General features: G+C 38.3%; 1 protein-coding gene across 4 annotated transcripts; it reads left to right on the forward strand.

Moving 5' to 3' along the window:
* Nucleotides 1-54: 54 nt before the first annotated feature.
* On the forward strand, nucleotides 55-17,206 carry INTS13 (integrator complex subunit 13). 4 transcript variants are annotated; one of them, XM_062491832.1, is made up of 18 exons: nucleotides 55-170; nucleotides 1,229-1,460; nucleotides 2,336-2,410; nucleotides 3,128-3,330; nucleotides 3,599-3,679; nucleotides 4,847-4,937; nucleotides 5,901-6,029; nucleotides 6,174-6,197; nucleotides 7,664-7,748; nucleotides 9,513-9,602; nucleotides 10,048-10,137; nucleotides 11,138-11,316; nucleotides 12,068-12,238; nucleotides 12,606-12,760; nucleotides 13,729-13,959; nucleotides 14,874-15,013; nucleotides 15,685-15,820; nucleotides 16,546-17,206. In XM_062491832.1, the coding sequence occupies exons 2-18, from the start codon at nucleotides 1,236-1,238 to the stop codon at nucleotides 16,583-16,585; spliced, it is 2,145 nt and encodes a 714-aa protein (XP_062347816.1). In that variant the 5' UTR covers nucleotides 55-170; nucleotides 1,229-1,235; the 3' UTR covers nucleotides 16,586-17,206. The 4 variants fall into 4 exon arrangements, with proteins under 4 accessions (XP_062347816.1, XP_062347818.1, XP_062347817.1 ...); XM_062491834.1 differs by lacking the exon at nucleotides 11,138-11,316 and having other exon boundaries at nucleotides 12,114-12,238; XM_062491833.1 differs by lacking the exon at nucleotides 6,174-6,197.
* Nucleotides 17,207-17,474: the final 268 nt, after the last annotated feature.

The raw sequence follows: 17,474 nt of genomic DNA on the forward strand, positions 1-17,474 counted from the left end.
AGCGCCGCGGGGACATGGAGGGCGCGCGGCCGGAGGCGCCCGCGCCTGGCCCCGTCTAGGGCGCCCCGCGGGCCTCGTCCCTCCTCCTCCTCGGAGCGGGGCCGCGGCCGCGCCCGGGCGCGGCGAGGAGCGGGACCGGGGCTGCTGCACCACAGGAGGAGCCGGCCCAGGTGAGAACAGATCGTCGTCCCCGTGTGGCTTTCCGGCGGCGCTTTCCCGGCCCCTCGGGCTCCCTGCCACGCCGAGGGCAGGCTGCGAGTGTTCGGGACGGGGTCACCCCGAAGGGGCTGCGGTGAGCCCCGGCAGCTGCAGCCGAGCACGGGGACTATCTCCCTCCCCCGAGGAAGCCGCCGTTTGTCTTCCGTGATCCTCGCTGCTTTAGCATTTTAGGTTTTTTAATGAGCGTATATGTGTTTTCTGGTTTGTGTATCCTGCGATTCAGGAGAAGTTCGTATTAAAAGTAATCATTACGCTAGAAATTGCTATTTTCGGTGGTGCCCAGCGACGGGATGAGTAGCAGTGGCCATAAACTGAAACACGGCAAGTTCCACCTCAACACGAGGAAGAACTTCCGTACGTCAAAGGTGGCAGCGCCCTGGAGCAGCTGCCTGGGGAGGGAGTGGAGTCCCCTCTGGAGGCGTTCCAAACCCACGTGAAGGCATTACCCGCTCTAGGTCACCCTGCCTTGGCAGGGGGCTGGACCGGGTGATCTCCGGAGGTTCCTTCCCGCCCTAGCTGCTCTTGTGATTTTTGTAATTCACACTTGGTGTATGGGTCGGTGAGATGTTGAAGTACAGATGCAACTGATCGTTTAAAAATAAGATGTATTTGGCAAAGATAAGACTGAAAATCGGCTTAAAATTCTGACTATGCTACTTAAAGTCTTTAAAGCTACATCATAAATTTTTTTGCACGTTACTTATTTCAGGAAATAAGCTTTAAATAGGAAGCAGTTTGTTTACTTCCTCTTTAAAGTTGGTTTGAATAGAGAAGTGGGGAGACTAATACTATGCATTTTTGTTGGCTTTTCAACAATATAATTCCACGTTTCTCTTGTGTTTTTCCTCCTGAGAAAAAATAGTTTCTTCTGATAAAAAATGTAGACTACTAAATATGGACTCTAAAATTTGCATATTTCTAGGATAGAAGTTGTTGCGCAGTCAACTTTTGTTTGGTTTATTTTCACCATGTGCAATTTCTTTCTGCTTCTGATGTCTGTTTCTTTCAGGAAGAAAATGAAAATATTTTCTGAGTCTCACAAAACTGTTTTCGTCGTGGATCACTGCCCCTACATGGCAGAATCATGCAGGCAGCACGTGGAATTCGATATGTTAGTGAAGAACCGCACCCAGGGCATCATTCCTCTGGCACCCATTTCCAAGTCCCTCTGGACCTGCTCAGTGGAGTCATCCATGGAGTACTGTAGAATAATGTATGATATTTTCCCTTTCAAGAAACTGGTAAGTTCTGCCAGCCATGCTGCATGTCATGCTTGCTACAATAAAGGATGCTTTCATGTTTTGTTCAAGTCTTTTAGTATCTTTGTGTTGTTTAGAGTAAAACATCAAATACATTGTCACTGAAAATTTGTTTCTGCTGTTTATATGTATAGTCTTTTAATTGGTTCTAGTAGTATATGAATCTCATTGCATATTGACTTTTGGAGGCTTTCATTGTCTTAATGTCACTTTACAAAGAGGAGCTTTAGGGCAACTTAGAGATTTATTGTGCTCTCCTGAGCTATGACTTTACAAAAGTTTGAGTGAGGTATTGTCTCAAGTTGAGTTTTATTGCTAAACAACATTGTAGCCGTAAGGGTTTTGGTATCAGCTTTGCAGGAATTCTGGGCTTTAGGAAGAGGTAGGATTGCTCTGGAGCTAATAGTTTGGAAAAATGGGAGAGCTTCCTTGTTTAGAAAAGGTAACTTTCTTAGTGTTGTTAATAAAATTTTGGTAGATATTTACCCATGATGTGCTATGACAGACTTTGGAGACTGATGTGCAGTTTACAGTATTAGAATTTATTTTATTTTGTGGCTATCCTACTGAAAATATCTATTTCTTAAAATAGTAATATTTTGGAAGTGTAACTTGGTGTAGAGAATAATTTTCTGGTGTACAAATATAAATAGAAGCTGCTAATCATATAACTAAGGGGAAAATTGAATATAGCAGGATTGTGTGATTTTTGTGGGTTTTTTATTTTGAGTTTGGCTTGTCGCTGCACATTATTTCCAGATTATCAGAAAAAAAGAAGTGCAATTCATGTTTGTTTGGTTTTGGGGAAGTAGCAATATAATGGCTGTTACTTTAATATGCTTTTTTGATCCTTGTAGGTGAATTTCATTGTGAGTGATTCTGGGGCTCATGTGTTGAATTCTTGGACTCAAGAAGATCAGAACTTGCAGGAGGTAGGATTTGTAACCGTTCTTTTGTTTTGTACTTCCGACTTCATTGTGAAATGAACATTATGTTGGATGTCTGATAACTGGTTAATTGCAGCGTTGGTGGATCTGGTCTGAAATTGTTGTATAACAGAATTTAAAGTAACTGCCTATGAGCCTGGATTATTCTATTGACAAAATTTAGAAAGAATCCAGTATCTTTAAGTAGAGACTGAAATATTTAAAATAAACACTACGAAGAAATTCGTTACGTGTTTCTTCTGTAATTTAGTGCTGCTTCTTGAACGTAAATTCTTTTTTAAAATATTTGCATGAGAGGCCAACAACTTATGTTAAATACATTAGTTGTTAATGTTTTCTTTGTGGTCATGCTGTTTCATACTGAAAAGGCTCCTCCTCTGAAAAATTTACATTGAGGGAGAAATGCATTTCCAAATTCTCAGAAAATAAAAGCAGAAGGTAACTAAAAATGTTAGAATGACTTTTGGGTGTGGGATGTAAGTGGTTATTACGGTCAGGTATTTTTCTGTAGTAAATAAGAATATCTAATCACAATGAATAAATTGAATCGAGAAGAATCATTTGGGGCCAAATGTTTTTCCAGAAGGCTGCCAATAATGCTCGTTAATTTTGCTCTTGTGCAACGTTAAAGTGCACGTCGCCCGAGATAAAACGCTGAGCCGTGGGAGGTCCCTTTGGCTAACAGCTCTTTGCTCCGCCCAGCTGATGGCAGCGCTGGCGGCGGTGGGGCCGCCGAACCCGCGGGCAGACCCCGAGTGCTGCAGCATCCTGCACGGGCTGGTGGCGGCCGTCGAGGCGCTCTGCAAGATCACCGAGTACCAGCACGAGGCCCGCACCACGCTCATGGAGAACGCCGAGCGCGTGGGCAACAGGGGCAGGATCATCTGCATCACCAACGCCAAGAGGTGGGCACGTGGATGGCTCTCTGCGTGTGCTCGGGGCTCCGGCCCCTGCACGCAGCAATTCCAGACATTCTCACAAGGGATGCGGGCAGCTGCTTTGCACAGGTCCTTCTTAGAGCATTTCTCACTGTATCGAAGGTTTTGTGTATGGGGTTCTGACAGTAAAAAGTCAACCGTTTCAAAGATTTCCCACTTTAAGTAGAATATTCAGTGGCTTTGAACAAGAGGATTGATGGTGCAGCCCTGAAAGAAATCTACCATTTCTTTGTAGTGACAGCCATGTTCGGATGCTGGAGGATTGTGTTCAGGAGACCATTCATGAGCACAACAAGCTTGCAGCCAACTCTGACCAGTGAGTATGCTTTTTACAAAGTTTCTTGTATCCTCTAGGAAATATGGATGTATTTCTGCCACAAAACTCATTCTGATGAACTATTTGAATGAATGTCTGTGTGGAGTAGGTGGTAAATCATGATATATTGTTGGCTGAGAACCCGTGTATGATAATTATCTTTCTAGTTTCTTCTTTTGTAGGACATGATTTCTTTAGTTTGTTACCTTCTTCATCTGCTCCAAAATGAGACACATAATGATGCTGTGTTAAACATTGTGTTTTTAATCACTAATTCATCTGAAACAGTTTTTTTGATAATACTATGTTACTTTTATGTTCATCTTTCTTTGACTAAAACACCTAACTTCTTTTAAACTAGTTTTAGTTTCTAAATGACTGTATTGCCTGGAACTTTCTCTGAGATGAAGGAATGTTGAAATACAGAGTGCATCTCCTCTGAGAAGTCTTTCTCCACCATACGTTTTGTCTAACTGAACTCTGAAGTGTTTGGCCTCGGCTCTGTGTTGCTTTGTAAAGTTGTAGTAGGTTGAGGTTCTGTTCCTGGTTGCTCCTCAGGCACTTCAATAGCATAAGCAGCAATCTCCTATTTTTTTCCAGTTTTATGGATGTATAAAGGTTCCTGCCCAAGGAATTAGGTGTTAAATCAATTGTAAAGACAGGGATGTCTCATTCCTGTAGGTAGAGATGTGGTACAACGTCTGTATCATTCCAAACTTCCAGCCACATCAGGATATCAGTATATGACCTGTTACATGTCCCATCTCTCTATGCTGTTTAGGTAGTTGTTTTCATGTTCCCTGCAATCCCCTCTTTTACACCTACACTTGGATAGACAAATCCTCTGTAGCGTCAATATTCAGCTGAATAAAGTAGAACAAATTGCACCAGTTAGGGACTTACTCCATTGATGTGTCCAAAAAGAAGCACAGTGCTATAGCATCTGAAGAGCAAGAAATGTTAGGCTTTTATTTTTATTCTGGTAAGAGGTTTTTTTGAAGTCTGTTTTTGAAAATCATATCTGTAACCTAGTTTTTGCAGCACACTTTCAGAAACAACATGTTGTGAACGTATGTTACGATTCTGTGTTCTAGATATCAGAATTAGTTTAATTTTAGGAGATAGCCTACAGTGTGGCAGACTAAGTGAAATGTTTTTATTTTTAAGTCTAATGCAGATTCAGAAATGTGAACTGGTGTTAATCCACACATACCCAGTTGGTGAAGACAGCCTTGTTTCAGATCGTCCTAAAAAAGAGGTGAGGAGCTTAAAATGAGAATTTTATCCCAGGATTAGGAACCGTGTCAGACTGAAAATAGTGCACGTTGTTCTCAGTTGTTCAGTAGCAAAAGCACATGTGGTGGTTGTTTGAAACCAAATACATACAAAATATCTGTAATATTTCTGCTATTCAACAGTCTGCTCTGCATTTTAATGTGCTGTCTGTAAGAAAAGACACCAGAAAAATGTCTTAGCATGAAAAGCATGTAGTGCTGCATATTATTTAATATATGAAAAGGAGTATAAAGGGTAAATCACTTCCTGTGGTTAATTTCTGCAGAACTCTGCTGTAATTGTGCTAAAAATTGTGAATGGAAGATAACAAATGGACTGTTTCCCTCTCTAAGGCAGTCACTGGGTTTGGGTGTTTGGATTTATTTTTTTGGTTGATCAGGGTTGTTTTGGGGTTTTTGGGGATTGTTGTTGTAGTCTTTGCTGTGTGTTTTTTAATTTTTGGGTTTTTTTTGAGCCCCAACCCAGTGTTCTCGTTGGCTAGGGAAAAATCAAATGCATCTTCTAGCTTGTGTCTATTTGCCTTGTGTACGTATGATGCACTTACAGGTAGACATCTAAAAATTATTTTGCTACTGTTACTCAGCAGTTAAAATAATGAAAAACTAGGCCCAGAGCTGCTCTTAAGATTTATTCCCCATGTCGTGATACTAATTTTTCCTATTGACAAGTAGTGACTCAAATTTTTTAGCACACTTCTATTTTTTTATTTTTTTTACCATTTGTGAGAACTGCATCTATAGCACTTGGCATAAGTTCAAAATTCAGAATAAAAATAATTTTTGCTTCTTGCTTGGTAGTTTTCCCTGGTGTGGGTTTTTAAGTGGTAGTTTTAAGGGTATAAATTCTTATTTGAGAGTTGAACAAACTATTCTGTTGAATGATACCACAACCTAAACCATAAATTCCATATATCAATTTATTTCAGCTCTCCCCTGTTCTAACCAGTGAAGTGCACAGTGTCCGTGCAGGGAGGCACCTGGCTACAAAACTGAATCTTTTAGTGCAGCAACACTTTGATCTGGCTTCAACCACAATAACTAACATCCCTATGAAGGTAATATTGTGTCTACAGCTCTGTGTTAACCAGGTGCATCACTTCTAAATTTGTTTGAAAGCTTTTGATGTTTATTTTAATTGAATTTTTACATTGCTTTTTCTATCCATATCATATTTTCTGTTTTGTTTTTTTTTTTATTAGCCCACATTCAATGTCTGTGATCAGGTTAGTAAAAATAAAGAAGGGGGGAAAAAAGTAAAGAAGGATCACAGAACAAAATGTTGTATTGCTGAATCTCAATTTTTGATGTAGCAATACAAATATTATTTCAGTTCTGTTTGTATTACTTTATATAAATAGTCTTTTTTACCTCAGATCAATTTGTCTGTGATTCTTTTATCTTTTTCTAGTTGTGTTTAGATATTCTTGACCCTTGTGCATTATAGTGGCATAGTGAGTCTCCTTTTCCTCTGTTTCATTATCATGCCCACCCAACATAAAGGTGTTTGTGACTAAAAGCTGCTTTTTTACCAAGGGTTTTTAGTCGGTTTTCTACTCTGAAGATCCATAAACATGAAATGGGGACAGGATATGCCTAGTTAAGAAAGATATTCAATTAAGCATCTTGTGGTAGAAGTTATGTCCATATTTTTAAATTTTTTGCTACTTGGAGGAAAATTAGTGCAGTTTAGAATGTCAGGTGTTAAGTCGATGGTAATTCTCTGATCAGGCAGCAAGAGATAATTGAGACAGAAGTATCAATATTCAAACAAAAAAAAAGCCATGGGCTTTTTAGGTAACCTTCATGATTTAAAAAAATTCATTAAGTTGTAACACAGTAAAATATTAATTGCGTCTTAGAAAACTAGCAATATTGTGTAGATTTTATAAGTTAAAACATGATATCAAAATAATTTTTAGAGTTTTTATGAGAGTTTGACATGGGTCATGGCATAAATGTGACTTCAGTTTGCAAATACCTTGTCTGTAACTTTCAGACCCGTGTGCTGCTGGTGTGCCTCTCCCTTCTGCCTTTGTCCTTACAGTAATAGACTATGTTGGGTTCTTTGTGTTTTTTTTTTTTTTAATTGTTTTTCTTTTTAAACTTGGAGTAAATTATCTTGGAGTTACTGTTCTGTTTTTGCTGATCCTCTGCAGCTCTTTAAAGATGCAGTGTCCTCATAACAGAAATCCATTTTTTTAGTTCTAAACTTGCAGTTGCAAGTCCACTTCTTACCTTAAGCTTAAGGAATAGTAAGTTCAAAAGTGTGGGTTTTGTTTTGGATTCTTAATTTTTGGTTACAGGAAGTAATTGTCATTCTACCTTGCAGTGAGCCTTTGCTGCTGCTCAGTTAGTTGTAACATTTTGTAGGCTTCCTTAATTTCACTAATTTAAACAAAATAGTTAAGCCTAGTTTTTACCTGTGTTTGATGTTCTGCTCCCTGTCATGATGCTTGTATAACAAGGAATAGGATTTCAAAAAAGAAGATAAGAGGAAAAGCAGTGGGCTGCATCTTTAAACTGCTCAGAAAGCAAAGTTTCCTCAACATTGCAATCCCACTGTAGTCTGAGGCACTTGGAGACTTGTAGTTTTCTTCTGGACTGAAAGGCAATGGTAGAATATTAATTTATGAGAATGGTGACTTTTAGCTAAAGTAATTCTATTTCTGTTTACCTCTCTCTTTTGAAGGAAGAGCAACATGCTAATACATCAGCCAACTATGATGTGGAGCTGCTTCATCACAAAGAGGCACACGTGGATTTTTTAAAGAGTGGTAAGTCGAAATGGCCTTCTGAAGGTGGCTTTTGATCAGCCTCTTTGGGAGTAGTCACAAAGAAAGATGGTGAGCTTCAAATCTGTAAATTTCAGGCTCAAGTAGCAAATATTTCAGTTATTCCTTGCAACCCAAGAAACTTCATTTGTAGCGTTGGCTTTGGGGTTTTACTCATTACTGACATATTTTAATATAGCAGTGAGAAAACAGATCAAATTCACAAATGTTCAGGATGTTGCTGTGAGATTTGAAGGGCATGTCAGCTTCCTACCTGAGATATAAAAGGTATGTGAGAGACCACCTGTGTAGGGTGTCTTTACAAAATGAAGTCCCTCTCCCTGATGTGCAGAGAAATTTTACAAAATGAAGTCACTCTTGTGGGTATTGGTGCAAAATTATGCCTTGCCCAGTTGAAATTTTTTAAGTAATAATAATTGGCATCACATCCCACAGGCCTGTTTATGACAATAATTGCTTTGGAAAAAACAAGAGCTTGTTTGGCTGATAAGCTTTTTTGTTGTATTTGAAATACCTATTATCTTTTTCTCATAAGTTTTGAGTTCTTACCTAATATTCCTCTAACCTAAGTTAGAAATGCACAACACAGTCTTCTGCAGAACTATTTTGTTGAGGAAACTGTCTGATGTAGAATTTTGTCTGATGTAGAACTTTGTTAAAAATCAGCTTACAACTTCTCTATTTGTAGAATTAAATGTCATATGATCCACAAGAATCCATTTTGGGGAGTTTGTGCTTTTTTCCCCATTACTTTGAGGAAGAGGAGGTAACTCCTTTGTCATCTCCAAGTGCTGTGCTCCAGATTTTAGGGGAGTGGATGACTAAAGGTTGATGAAAAGCATAATGTGTTGCAGTAATGACCTTGGCCTCATGTGAACTGGTGTTATGATGTTGAAATCTTAAAGCTTTATTGCCAAGGCTCAGAAGCAGTTTTGTAAAACCTGTTGGCTCAAGGAGTTAGGTCTGCTAGGAAAACATAAAAGCAAACTGTATTTCCTCTTCACATTTTTCCCATCAGAAGTTTGAGAGGAGAAAAAAATCTTAGATCCTGTAACTTTTGGGTTCTTTCACTTGTTTCTAGATACGTATTTCAGCTGTAATACATCTGGTGCTAGGAAAGCAGGAGTTCAGTTACATTGGTCTTATTTCTCTGAAATGTTGCCAAGGAATTATCACATTAAGTAAGTTTGGCCTTTAGGTATTCTGAGAGATCATTTCTAAAATTGTTGCAGTTAATTTTAATAATAAAGTATTTCCAGTATTTTAGTAATCATTTTAATAGTATTTTTAAAACAAAGTATCTTTAGAACACATTGAGATAATTCAGACTGAATGTGACATAGTAAAGAGACTGGATGATGAGACCAAATACTTCTTTCCCCAAACAACTAAACTTGTCAAATGTGCCTTTAGGTTGGGCTTAATTGACTTAGGGAATATAATATGTATAAGAAGCAGTCAGCTCTGTCATTTAAGGGTTCTGATTTCGGTATGGAAAACTGTAAAAAGATACTGTCTTAAATTCCCGAGCATTTTAGCAGGAAAAAATTGCCTCTTAACTGATAGAACTAAACATATGTAGAACTTTCTAACTGTCAAATCAAAAAGTTAGGTATCTAAGTTTTGAATTTAGATTGCATGGTGTATATGTTCATGCTACATAGAGTTTCCTATCTTAAAAGCTTAGAGTTGTTTTGCTGTAATAAACTCTGGTTGATCACCCCCTCTTTCTGCTTTTCTCTGCAGGTGATAACCATATGAGTGGCAATAGCAGAGAAGGCACATTTAAAGAAACTGTGACACTGAAATGGTGCACTCCTCGAACCAACAGTGTGGGTAGGTACCATGGAACCTTCCAGAACTGGTTGGTAGCTTGTAAAAATCTGAGTACAGGAGAGAATGACAGGGAAGATCTGAGGTAACACAGGAATTGTGTGGCAGTTCAGCTCGTGCATCCTGTTAATTCATGGAGCCAGCAGGCCAAAAATACAGATAAGAGAAATAAGAGCAGACTCACAGGTCAGTGAAGTAATCCAGGAGATAAAGAACTGGGGCTTCTGCTGGAAACAGGGCTTGGGAATGAATGAGATTCTCAGAGCTGTGGATTCTTGGGAATCCTCCCAGTAAGGAGATGGTGAGGGGGGTTTTAGATTGAGAGGCATCTCAACTTCTTAGTTCTGCTCATTGTGGACTAGACTTCTCCTCTTCCATTCTTTTATTTTGTGGATTTATTTTCTTTCTTTGGAATTATACTCAACTTTTCTACTCCTTTATTTTTCAGAACTGCACTATTGCACCGGAGCATACAGAATTTCACCAGTAGATGTAAATAGCAGACCTTCTTCATGCCTTACAAACTTTCTCCTTAATGGTAAATTTGTGTCCTTGGTTAATGATTCAATGTTAAAATTTTTAATTCATTGGAGCATTTAGCACTTTTTAAGTTGTATAGCAGTAATATCTATATACTGTAAAAAATACTAACAGTATTTTAACGTGACCTATAAATAAGAGAAGAAAGTTGTTAAATGTCCTCAAAGGCAAATGTGTTTTGAAACTTAAAGATGGGAAGAAAGATGTAAAGAAGAAACAAGTATTGAAGTGGAGGTTTGTATATTTGCAAACAAAATGGCATTAAAAACATCCTTTTAATGGAATGTTTCCTTCAGTCAAGTCATTTGATTGTCTAAACAATCAGATTCACAGTGGTTTTATTAAACACTATATCCCAGTGTATATTTCTCTAGAGATTGTGTAGTAAAAGTGTCCTTTGGTTAATACAAATGGTTAGAACCAAAATTAATAGCATATTTCAGAAAAGCACTCTTCTGATTTTTGCTATTTTTGCTTCCTAATAAAAAGAAACTTATTTGGAGAATGCACCCTTTTATGCTTGGTCTATTCTACTGAAAATAAGGCTAAGGCAGTTGTATTTTTCTGTTGGAAGAACAGAATCCATTTTAAGCATTAGGAAGGGGTATCAGCTGATACCTTCATACTCAAGAGTTTATTTTATTACTCTTTGAAAGTTGCATTTAATGAGAGTGTTTCTACATCAGGGCCATTTGAATGCTTTATGAATATGTGTTTTTTCTTAAGAATAATATCCTATAGGAAAAAATGGTTGGTTGGTCTAGGAGAGACCTTTTGATGTTGCTCTGTAAAAATTTAAGGAGCATATACCCTGTTCTGTGTCAAGAAATGAGGAGATGGCAGTTCCTTGTTCAGCTGGGTGAAAACACCACCTTTGGTGGGTTCAGATTCTTTTTGACTGAGCACAAACCTGTATTTACACAGCTCAAAATCTAAAATTGCAGCACCCAGGAATAAATGAATGAATGAATGAATGAAATTGATCTCCCTTCCACCAGGTCGTTCAGTGTTGTTGGAACAGCCACGCAAATCTGGCTCAAAAGTCATCAGCCACATGCTCAGCAGCCACGGGGGAGAGATTTTCTTGCATGTGTTGAGCAGCTCCCGCTCAATTCTGGAAGATCCCCCTTCAATTAGCGAAGGCTGCGGTGGGAGGGTCACTGACTACAGGATCACAGTAAGGGTCTTTCTGTCCTACACTGCTGCTTCTCTCACATGACAACAGAGGCAGGGCAGTAGATGTGGGAAGGAAATGTTGGAGTGGATTGCAAGGTCAAACTTCCTTTGTAATAAATATCTTGATAGATACTTAATAGAAAATTCTACATTTGTTGATTGTTATGCCTGCTTCATAAAATACTTAGTGTGTCAAGGAATGCCTCCTTAATGCACTAGGAGTATTTAAAGTCCTGGTTCTAGAAAAATGTTTTTCTTGGCCAGTTTCTTCTGTGGGTTGATGCTCATAGGACTATATCGTGCTTATTGTCTAAGTATAGACTGCACATGAGCGGTTTGTACAATAAATAGAAAAGATGAAGTTGACAGCTTTGAACCTTGATATCAGACAGTCAGCTGACATGCATTTTGTTTATTCCTTAATTTTTTTCAACACATCCTTGATAGCTTTTGTAAACAAGCAGAAGTTCCTTCTGGAAAAATATTACTTCCCATACATGAAATGCCTTGCAGATCTGGAAGTCCTCCTTGTCAAAACCCATACGTGGATTTTTACCCCATATTTCTGTGCCCCTGTTTTGTTGCCCCTGGTTAATGCATGAGAGGCTTTGGAGACAGGGCTGTAGTTGGTAGGGTCAGATGTGGTGGTGGGATGGTACAAAGTGATAAACAAGGCTAAGCTGTTTAGCCCCTTCACTGAAAGTTACTTTGTTAGAGAAATGCCTAATTGTATCTTGTTTGGTTATCATTAGGATTTTGGTGAATTTATGAGGGAAAACCGATTAACTCCTTTTCTAGAGCCCCGATATAAGATGGATGGAAGTCTTGAAATTCCATTGGAACGTGCAAAAGATCAGTTAGAGAAACATACTCGTTACTGGCCTATGATTATTTCTCAGACCACCATCTTCAACATGCAAGCTGTAAGTAACCTGGGCTGTGTAAATTTTTGTTCTGTTCCTAGATTTTTGCCTTGTCACTTGATGAAATACCAGCTCTATGGGGGTAGTAGATCCCTTGCTGTAAAATTAGTTTATTTTCAGCTTTATTTTTCCTGAAGTAACTCTGTATTTAATGCAGTAGATTATTGAAATGCTTTTTAAATAAAGTAGTTTGAACCTGACAGCTCCAGTTCTGCTGGGTAAAAGAAAGTATCTGCTTAGTTAGTATTACATTGAGCGTAAGAGGATGGGGTTTTGTCGTGTGTTGTTTCATTGCCTTTGTTTCTCCCTGTTGCTCTCCTGTTATACACACACACATGTTCTTGTTCATTTCTGCTTTGTCTTGCAGGTAGTGCCATTAGCCAGTGTGATTGTAAAGGAAGCAATGACTGATGAGGATGTGCTGAATTGTCAAAAAACAATATATAATTTGGTAGACATGGAGAGAAAGAACGATCCACTGCCAATTTCAACAGTTGGTACCAGAGGAAAGGGGCCAAAAAGGTTACATGCATATCTCTTTTTGTTGATGCTGGACTATTTTCAGAAATAATCTGTTGACAATGTTTTCATACCACATTTTTACCATATAGCTAAATGTAATACGTAGTCAACTAAATGCTGTATCTGCACAACCCAAATGCTGTGAGTGCTTCACCTGTATCATTTAGGGGCCATAACAGTACTGATACTGCTGTATGCTAGGGAAAAAACCTCTATAATTTTATTACCTAAGAATTTAAATATGTTAAAAATATGAAATCAAAGGTAGTTATCAGCAAGTTAAGAAATTGATACAAAATGGACTGATAAGGTGGAATAACTTCAAATTATTAAAAAGGAAAACTTAAGTATATTATATAAGTATATTATAAATTAAGTGCATTAAAATTGGGATATATTAGAATCCTTTCAGAGCTGTTATTTAAAATAGGGGACACTTCTTTAAAATAAGCATAGAATATTCTGATCCCTCAGTCATTGGGATATGCTTCTTGTATTTCCAAGAACTGATTGAAAAGAAATTCAGCTTCTGATTTGCCTATGTGACTGGGAGTTATTGACAGTAGTGTGGTGCAGTTCTTTCTTCTTTTTTTAACCCAAATAATGTAATAATTATTTTGCATGTCAGTAGATGAGTGGCCCTCTGACATTGCATTGTTAGCAAGCACCTGAGAGGTTTTGTAAGTGCCTTTTGGCAGTGAGATATTGTGGAACAATATGATTTCAATGGACCTAATCCAATCCAGTTTAAACTTTACTGTGGCTGTTAACTGTGCAGTGTTAATGTGGCTTTCAAGCATGGAGTAATCCAGATGGAGACACCTCCATTACAGGAGGACAGATGGTCTCTTTGGAGTTATTTTTGTTCTGGGGGTTCTGTTTTGTTTCTTAAGGTCTGCATTCATTCAGTCAGTGGTTTAATGATTTTGGTAATCCTTTCTGTGATCTGTTTTTCCTGGCCTTTTCAGAGATGAGCAGTACCGCATTATGTGGAATGAGCTGGAGACTCTTGTGCGGGCACACATCAACAACTCTGACAAACACCAGCGAGTCCTTGAGTGTCTCATGGCGTGCAGGAGCAAACCCCCAGAGGAGGAGGAGCGCAAGAAACGAGGCAGGAAGAGAGAAGACAAAGAAGACAAGTCGGAGAAGTTGGGCAAAGACTATGAATCAGATAAGCCATGGCAGGAATCAGAGAGGTACATTTTCTACAGTGACTTCGAACTGTAGCATAACTTTGGTTCTTAGTTTTTGACCACTTAGCTGGATGTTTTAGCTTGAGGAGTTCCTGCTGTTGGATTCTATTGTAACCACACCACCTATTAGATGCTAAACTGCTTTATGGAAATCTAAAGCATGGCTGAAAATGTGGGACAAGCAGTTGTTTTCTTTTAAGCTGTATATAGTTCAGTTTGATGGTTGATGAAACAGCCCAGCTTGATTTGGCTCCTCTCTTCAGCTGAACATCAGGATTAATGTCCATTTACCTCCTATCTGTAATTCATGTTGTTATTGTAGCTTGTCTAAGTGGCAAGCACCTGTCAGTCTATTCTGTATTCCTTCTTTGAAACTGCATTCTACAGAGATCCAAAAAGCTCATGGTAATAAGCTTAATTTGCATGTTTTGTGCATGCTGGGGTCATTTAGAATAGGAGAGCCTTTTCATCTACGCTGCTGTTACCATGCTGATGACATTCCATGCCTTCCTGTGGATGGTCATTCCTACAAATTTGCTTTCAGATGTGGAACAGAAATGGGGACTGAGATAAAAGGGGTTTGGTGTGAATGGGTCTGAATTTGCCTAGAAAAGATAGTAGGAAATTGTATTGTATTTTGACGTGTATTTATTTTGTCTTTCCTTCAAAATTCAAGCATTAGTTGTCTCAACAGCTGAAGTGAAAACATGTATTAAGGACCTTTTCTTTATGTAATGCTTTATAAAGAGGATTATTTGGCTAGAATTCCCTAATGTTTGTCACCCACTCCAAGTGGTCAAAAGAAATTTTCTTATGGTATGGGTCCTCTATAATTCTGAGGAGTACTGAAAGCTATCAGGAATTACATCCTGCTCAAGCATATTTTTCCTCACCCTTTTCCTTCCCTCTAAAAAAAGGTTAAAAGGTCTTTTGGATCGGGAGAAAGAAGAACTGGCAGAAGCTGAAGTTATCAAAGACTCCCCTGATTCTCCTGAGCCCCCCAACAAAAAGCCTCTCATTACAATGGATGAAATGTCCACAGCTGAAAAGGCAAAAGGTAAACCAGCACAATTGCAACAGACTATATTTCTTTTAAAGGTAGATGTTGTTGCATCAGTGTGTGCTTTCTAAAGTAATGAGGTGAATCATTTTGGAGTTAAAGCTAAGTAAGTGAAGATCATGTTTAATTAAATACTAAATGTTGAGAAAATCTTGAAAAACATGTCAACCTTACCAGGTCTGTGAAGAAAGGGAGATACCAAGACGCTGTGTGGGTCTGCTGATCGACTCTTGGGTTGACAGGGGGTTGGCCAAGTTCCTGCTGGTGCTATTTGTGCTACTGTATGTGAGAAATGCTGTTTAAGGGCAGGTATCAGAAATCACTGTCTCTTGCTAACAAATAATCAACTTGCCTAAGTAGTGCAGTTATCAGAATGGGCAGTTCTCACTGACTTTTCTTCCTTGGTGTGAGTTATTTTCTATCACAGTGGCTGAGCTGATGCTGAGATTCCACATTTAAAGCAGAGTCCATCTCATGTGCAGCAACTCCTCATCCATTATCACTTTCCATATTTTCTATTTATTTAGCCCCTATTGTAAGTTTGTTTAATATTAGTGGTTTTTAACATGTTGTATTAACATAATTTGTAATTCCTTTAAGATGTTATAATGATGTAATGTTAATGTAAAAATGTCATGACTTAGAACTCTTTTTACTTAAAATTTTAGGGCCAATGTCCTTGCTGTCTTTATGGAGCAACAGAATTAATACTGCCAACTCTAGGAAACACCAGGAATTCATTGGTCGGTTGAACTCTGTCAACAACAAAGCTGAGCTGTATCAACATCTGAAAGAAGAAAATGGGTTTGTATCAGGAAATGCATCACTACCCGTATCTTGGCAGTAGTCAGTGTGGAGTTTACAGCATTGATACTACTGTTTTGATGATGAAAGTATCTAAATATACATTCCTTTGCTTCTCAGCATTGACAGAGAACCACAGCAGTGTTTGATTTTCTGTTTATATCTGCTGAGACTGACTGCTGAGAGCTGGGCTTCCCAGCAAAACTCTAATTAAACTTCATGGGGTTAAACAGTAGCTGAGATTTTCTGCTTGCTTTAGCTTCCAAAGAAATGGCTGGCACAGAAATATTGTTGGTAATAAAGTGGTTGAGTCTTAGGCTGTGCTGTAATGAAGTTGACAGTAGTCCATGTTGTACGAAAAATACTGGAAAACCAAACCAGCCTCCTCTGAAGGAAATCGGATGATGGTAGACAGTGATCAGTGTAAGAGAGGTGAAAATGAAGTCCTTGGGACAAATGGCCAAAGCTCAAGTTTTCAAAATGGATTATCTAGTCACATGAATATTCTGTTTTTTGGTGAGGTTGATAATGGACACTTTTTCACTGCTGAAATGTGTCTGCAGAAACCTTTCCTTTTTACTGCTTCTTAAAGAAGTACTAAGAGGAGATAAGATTGCATATGTTGGGGTAAGGGGAGACAGGATAGTTAGTGAATGATTTTTTTTTCCTAACTGTTGATTGTTCTTCCATTAACAAGCCTTACCAATTGTTGTCTTGCCTTTCAGAATGGAAACAACAGAAAATGGAAAAGCAGGCCGGCAGTGAGGATTAATTCTGTTTCTTGGGACAAAACTTGACCAAATTGCAAAAATATTTAATGCTGAAATTGCTCTTGGTACTGTTTCAATACAATTGTATAGCTCTGGTTTGATTGATTTTTACAAATTTTTAGTCCTATTTTTGCTATGAAGTATGAAACTGCATATCACGTTAAACCAGCTGTATGCAAATAGGAGCTGTCCTGAAGTGTTTTCCAGCCTTGCTTTAGGATGAAGTAAACTTCTGCTGCCATGGAGTAAATCAAGTAATCAAAAGTGTTAGTCAGCCTAAAGTCCTTGCCCAGAAGTATTGGATACTATTTCAAAATCAGTGATGACTGTCTTTAAAAAAAAAAATTCATGTAATTTATAATAAGCTGATAACATCATTAATTTTGGTTCATGAATACCTTTTATTTATATAAGGATTCCTCAGGAGTTCAGAATTATGGAAAAGATTGCACACTGAGTAACCAGACACTGAGCTGAGAGAGTGCCAGTCTTGGTTTTCATCTGTGGGGGGGAGGGTGAGGGGTTTTACAGATAAAAATTGTTGCTTTAAGGACTTTTAAAAATGGCATGGAAACGGTCTTTAGAAAGCAAAGCCTTTCAGCTTGTTGTTGTTGGAGTTAAGGCATTGTAAGCAAAAGTACAATAAAATTTTTTGCTAATAATTATTTTTTTGGATGAAGTGTGTTTTGTGAGGTACTTGTGGTTATATGTCTGAGAGGCTGAGTATGAATGGCTGTGAATGAAAGGGTAGGTGATATGTCTTCAGTTTCTTTGAGTAGAATTCTTTGAATTGTTCCAGAATTCTCAAGTGGAAAAACTCAGCCAATACCTGTGATCTGAACCCTTGTCAGATTTTGGGTTGTCTTCCACAAGGGTTAAGGAAA

Source organism: Cinclus cinclus, chromosome 4, assembly GCF_963662255.1.
Source record: "Cinclus cinclus chromosome 4, bCinCin1.1, whole genome shotgun sequence".
NCBI lineage: Eukaryota > Metazoa > Chordata > Aves > Passeriformes > Cinclidae > Cinclus > Cinclus cinclus.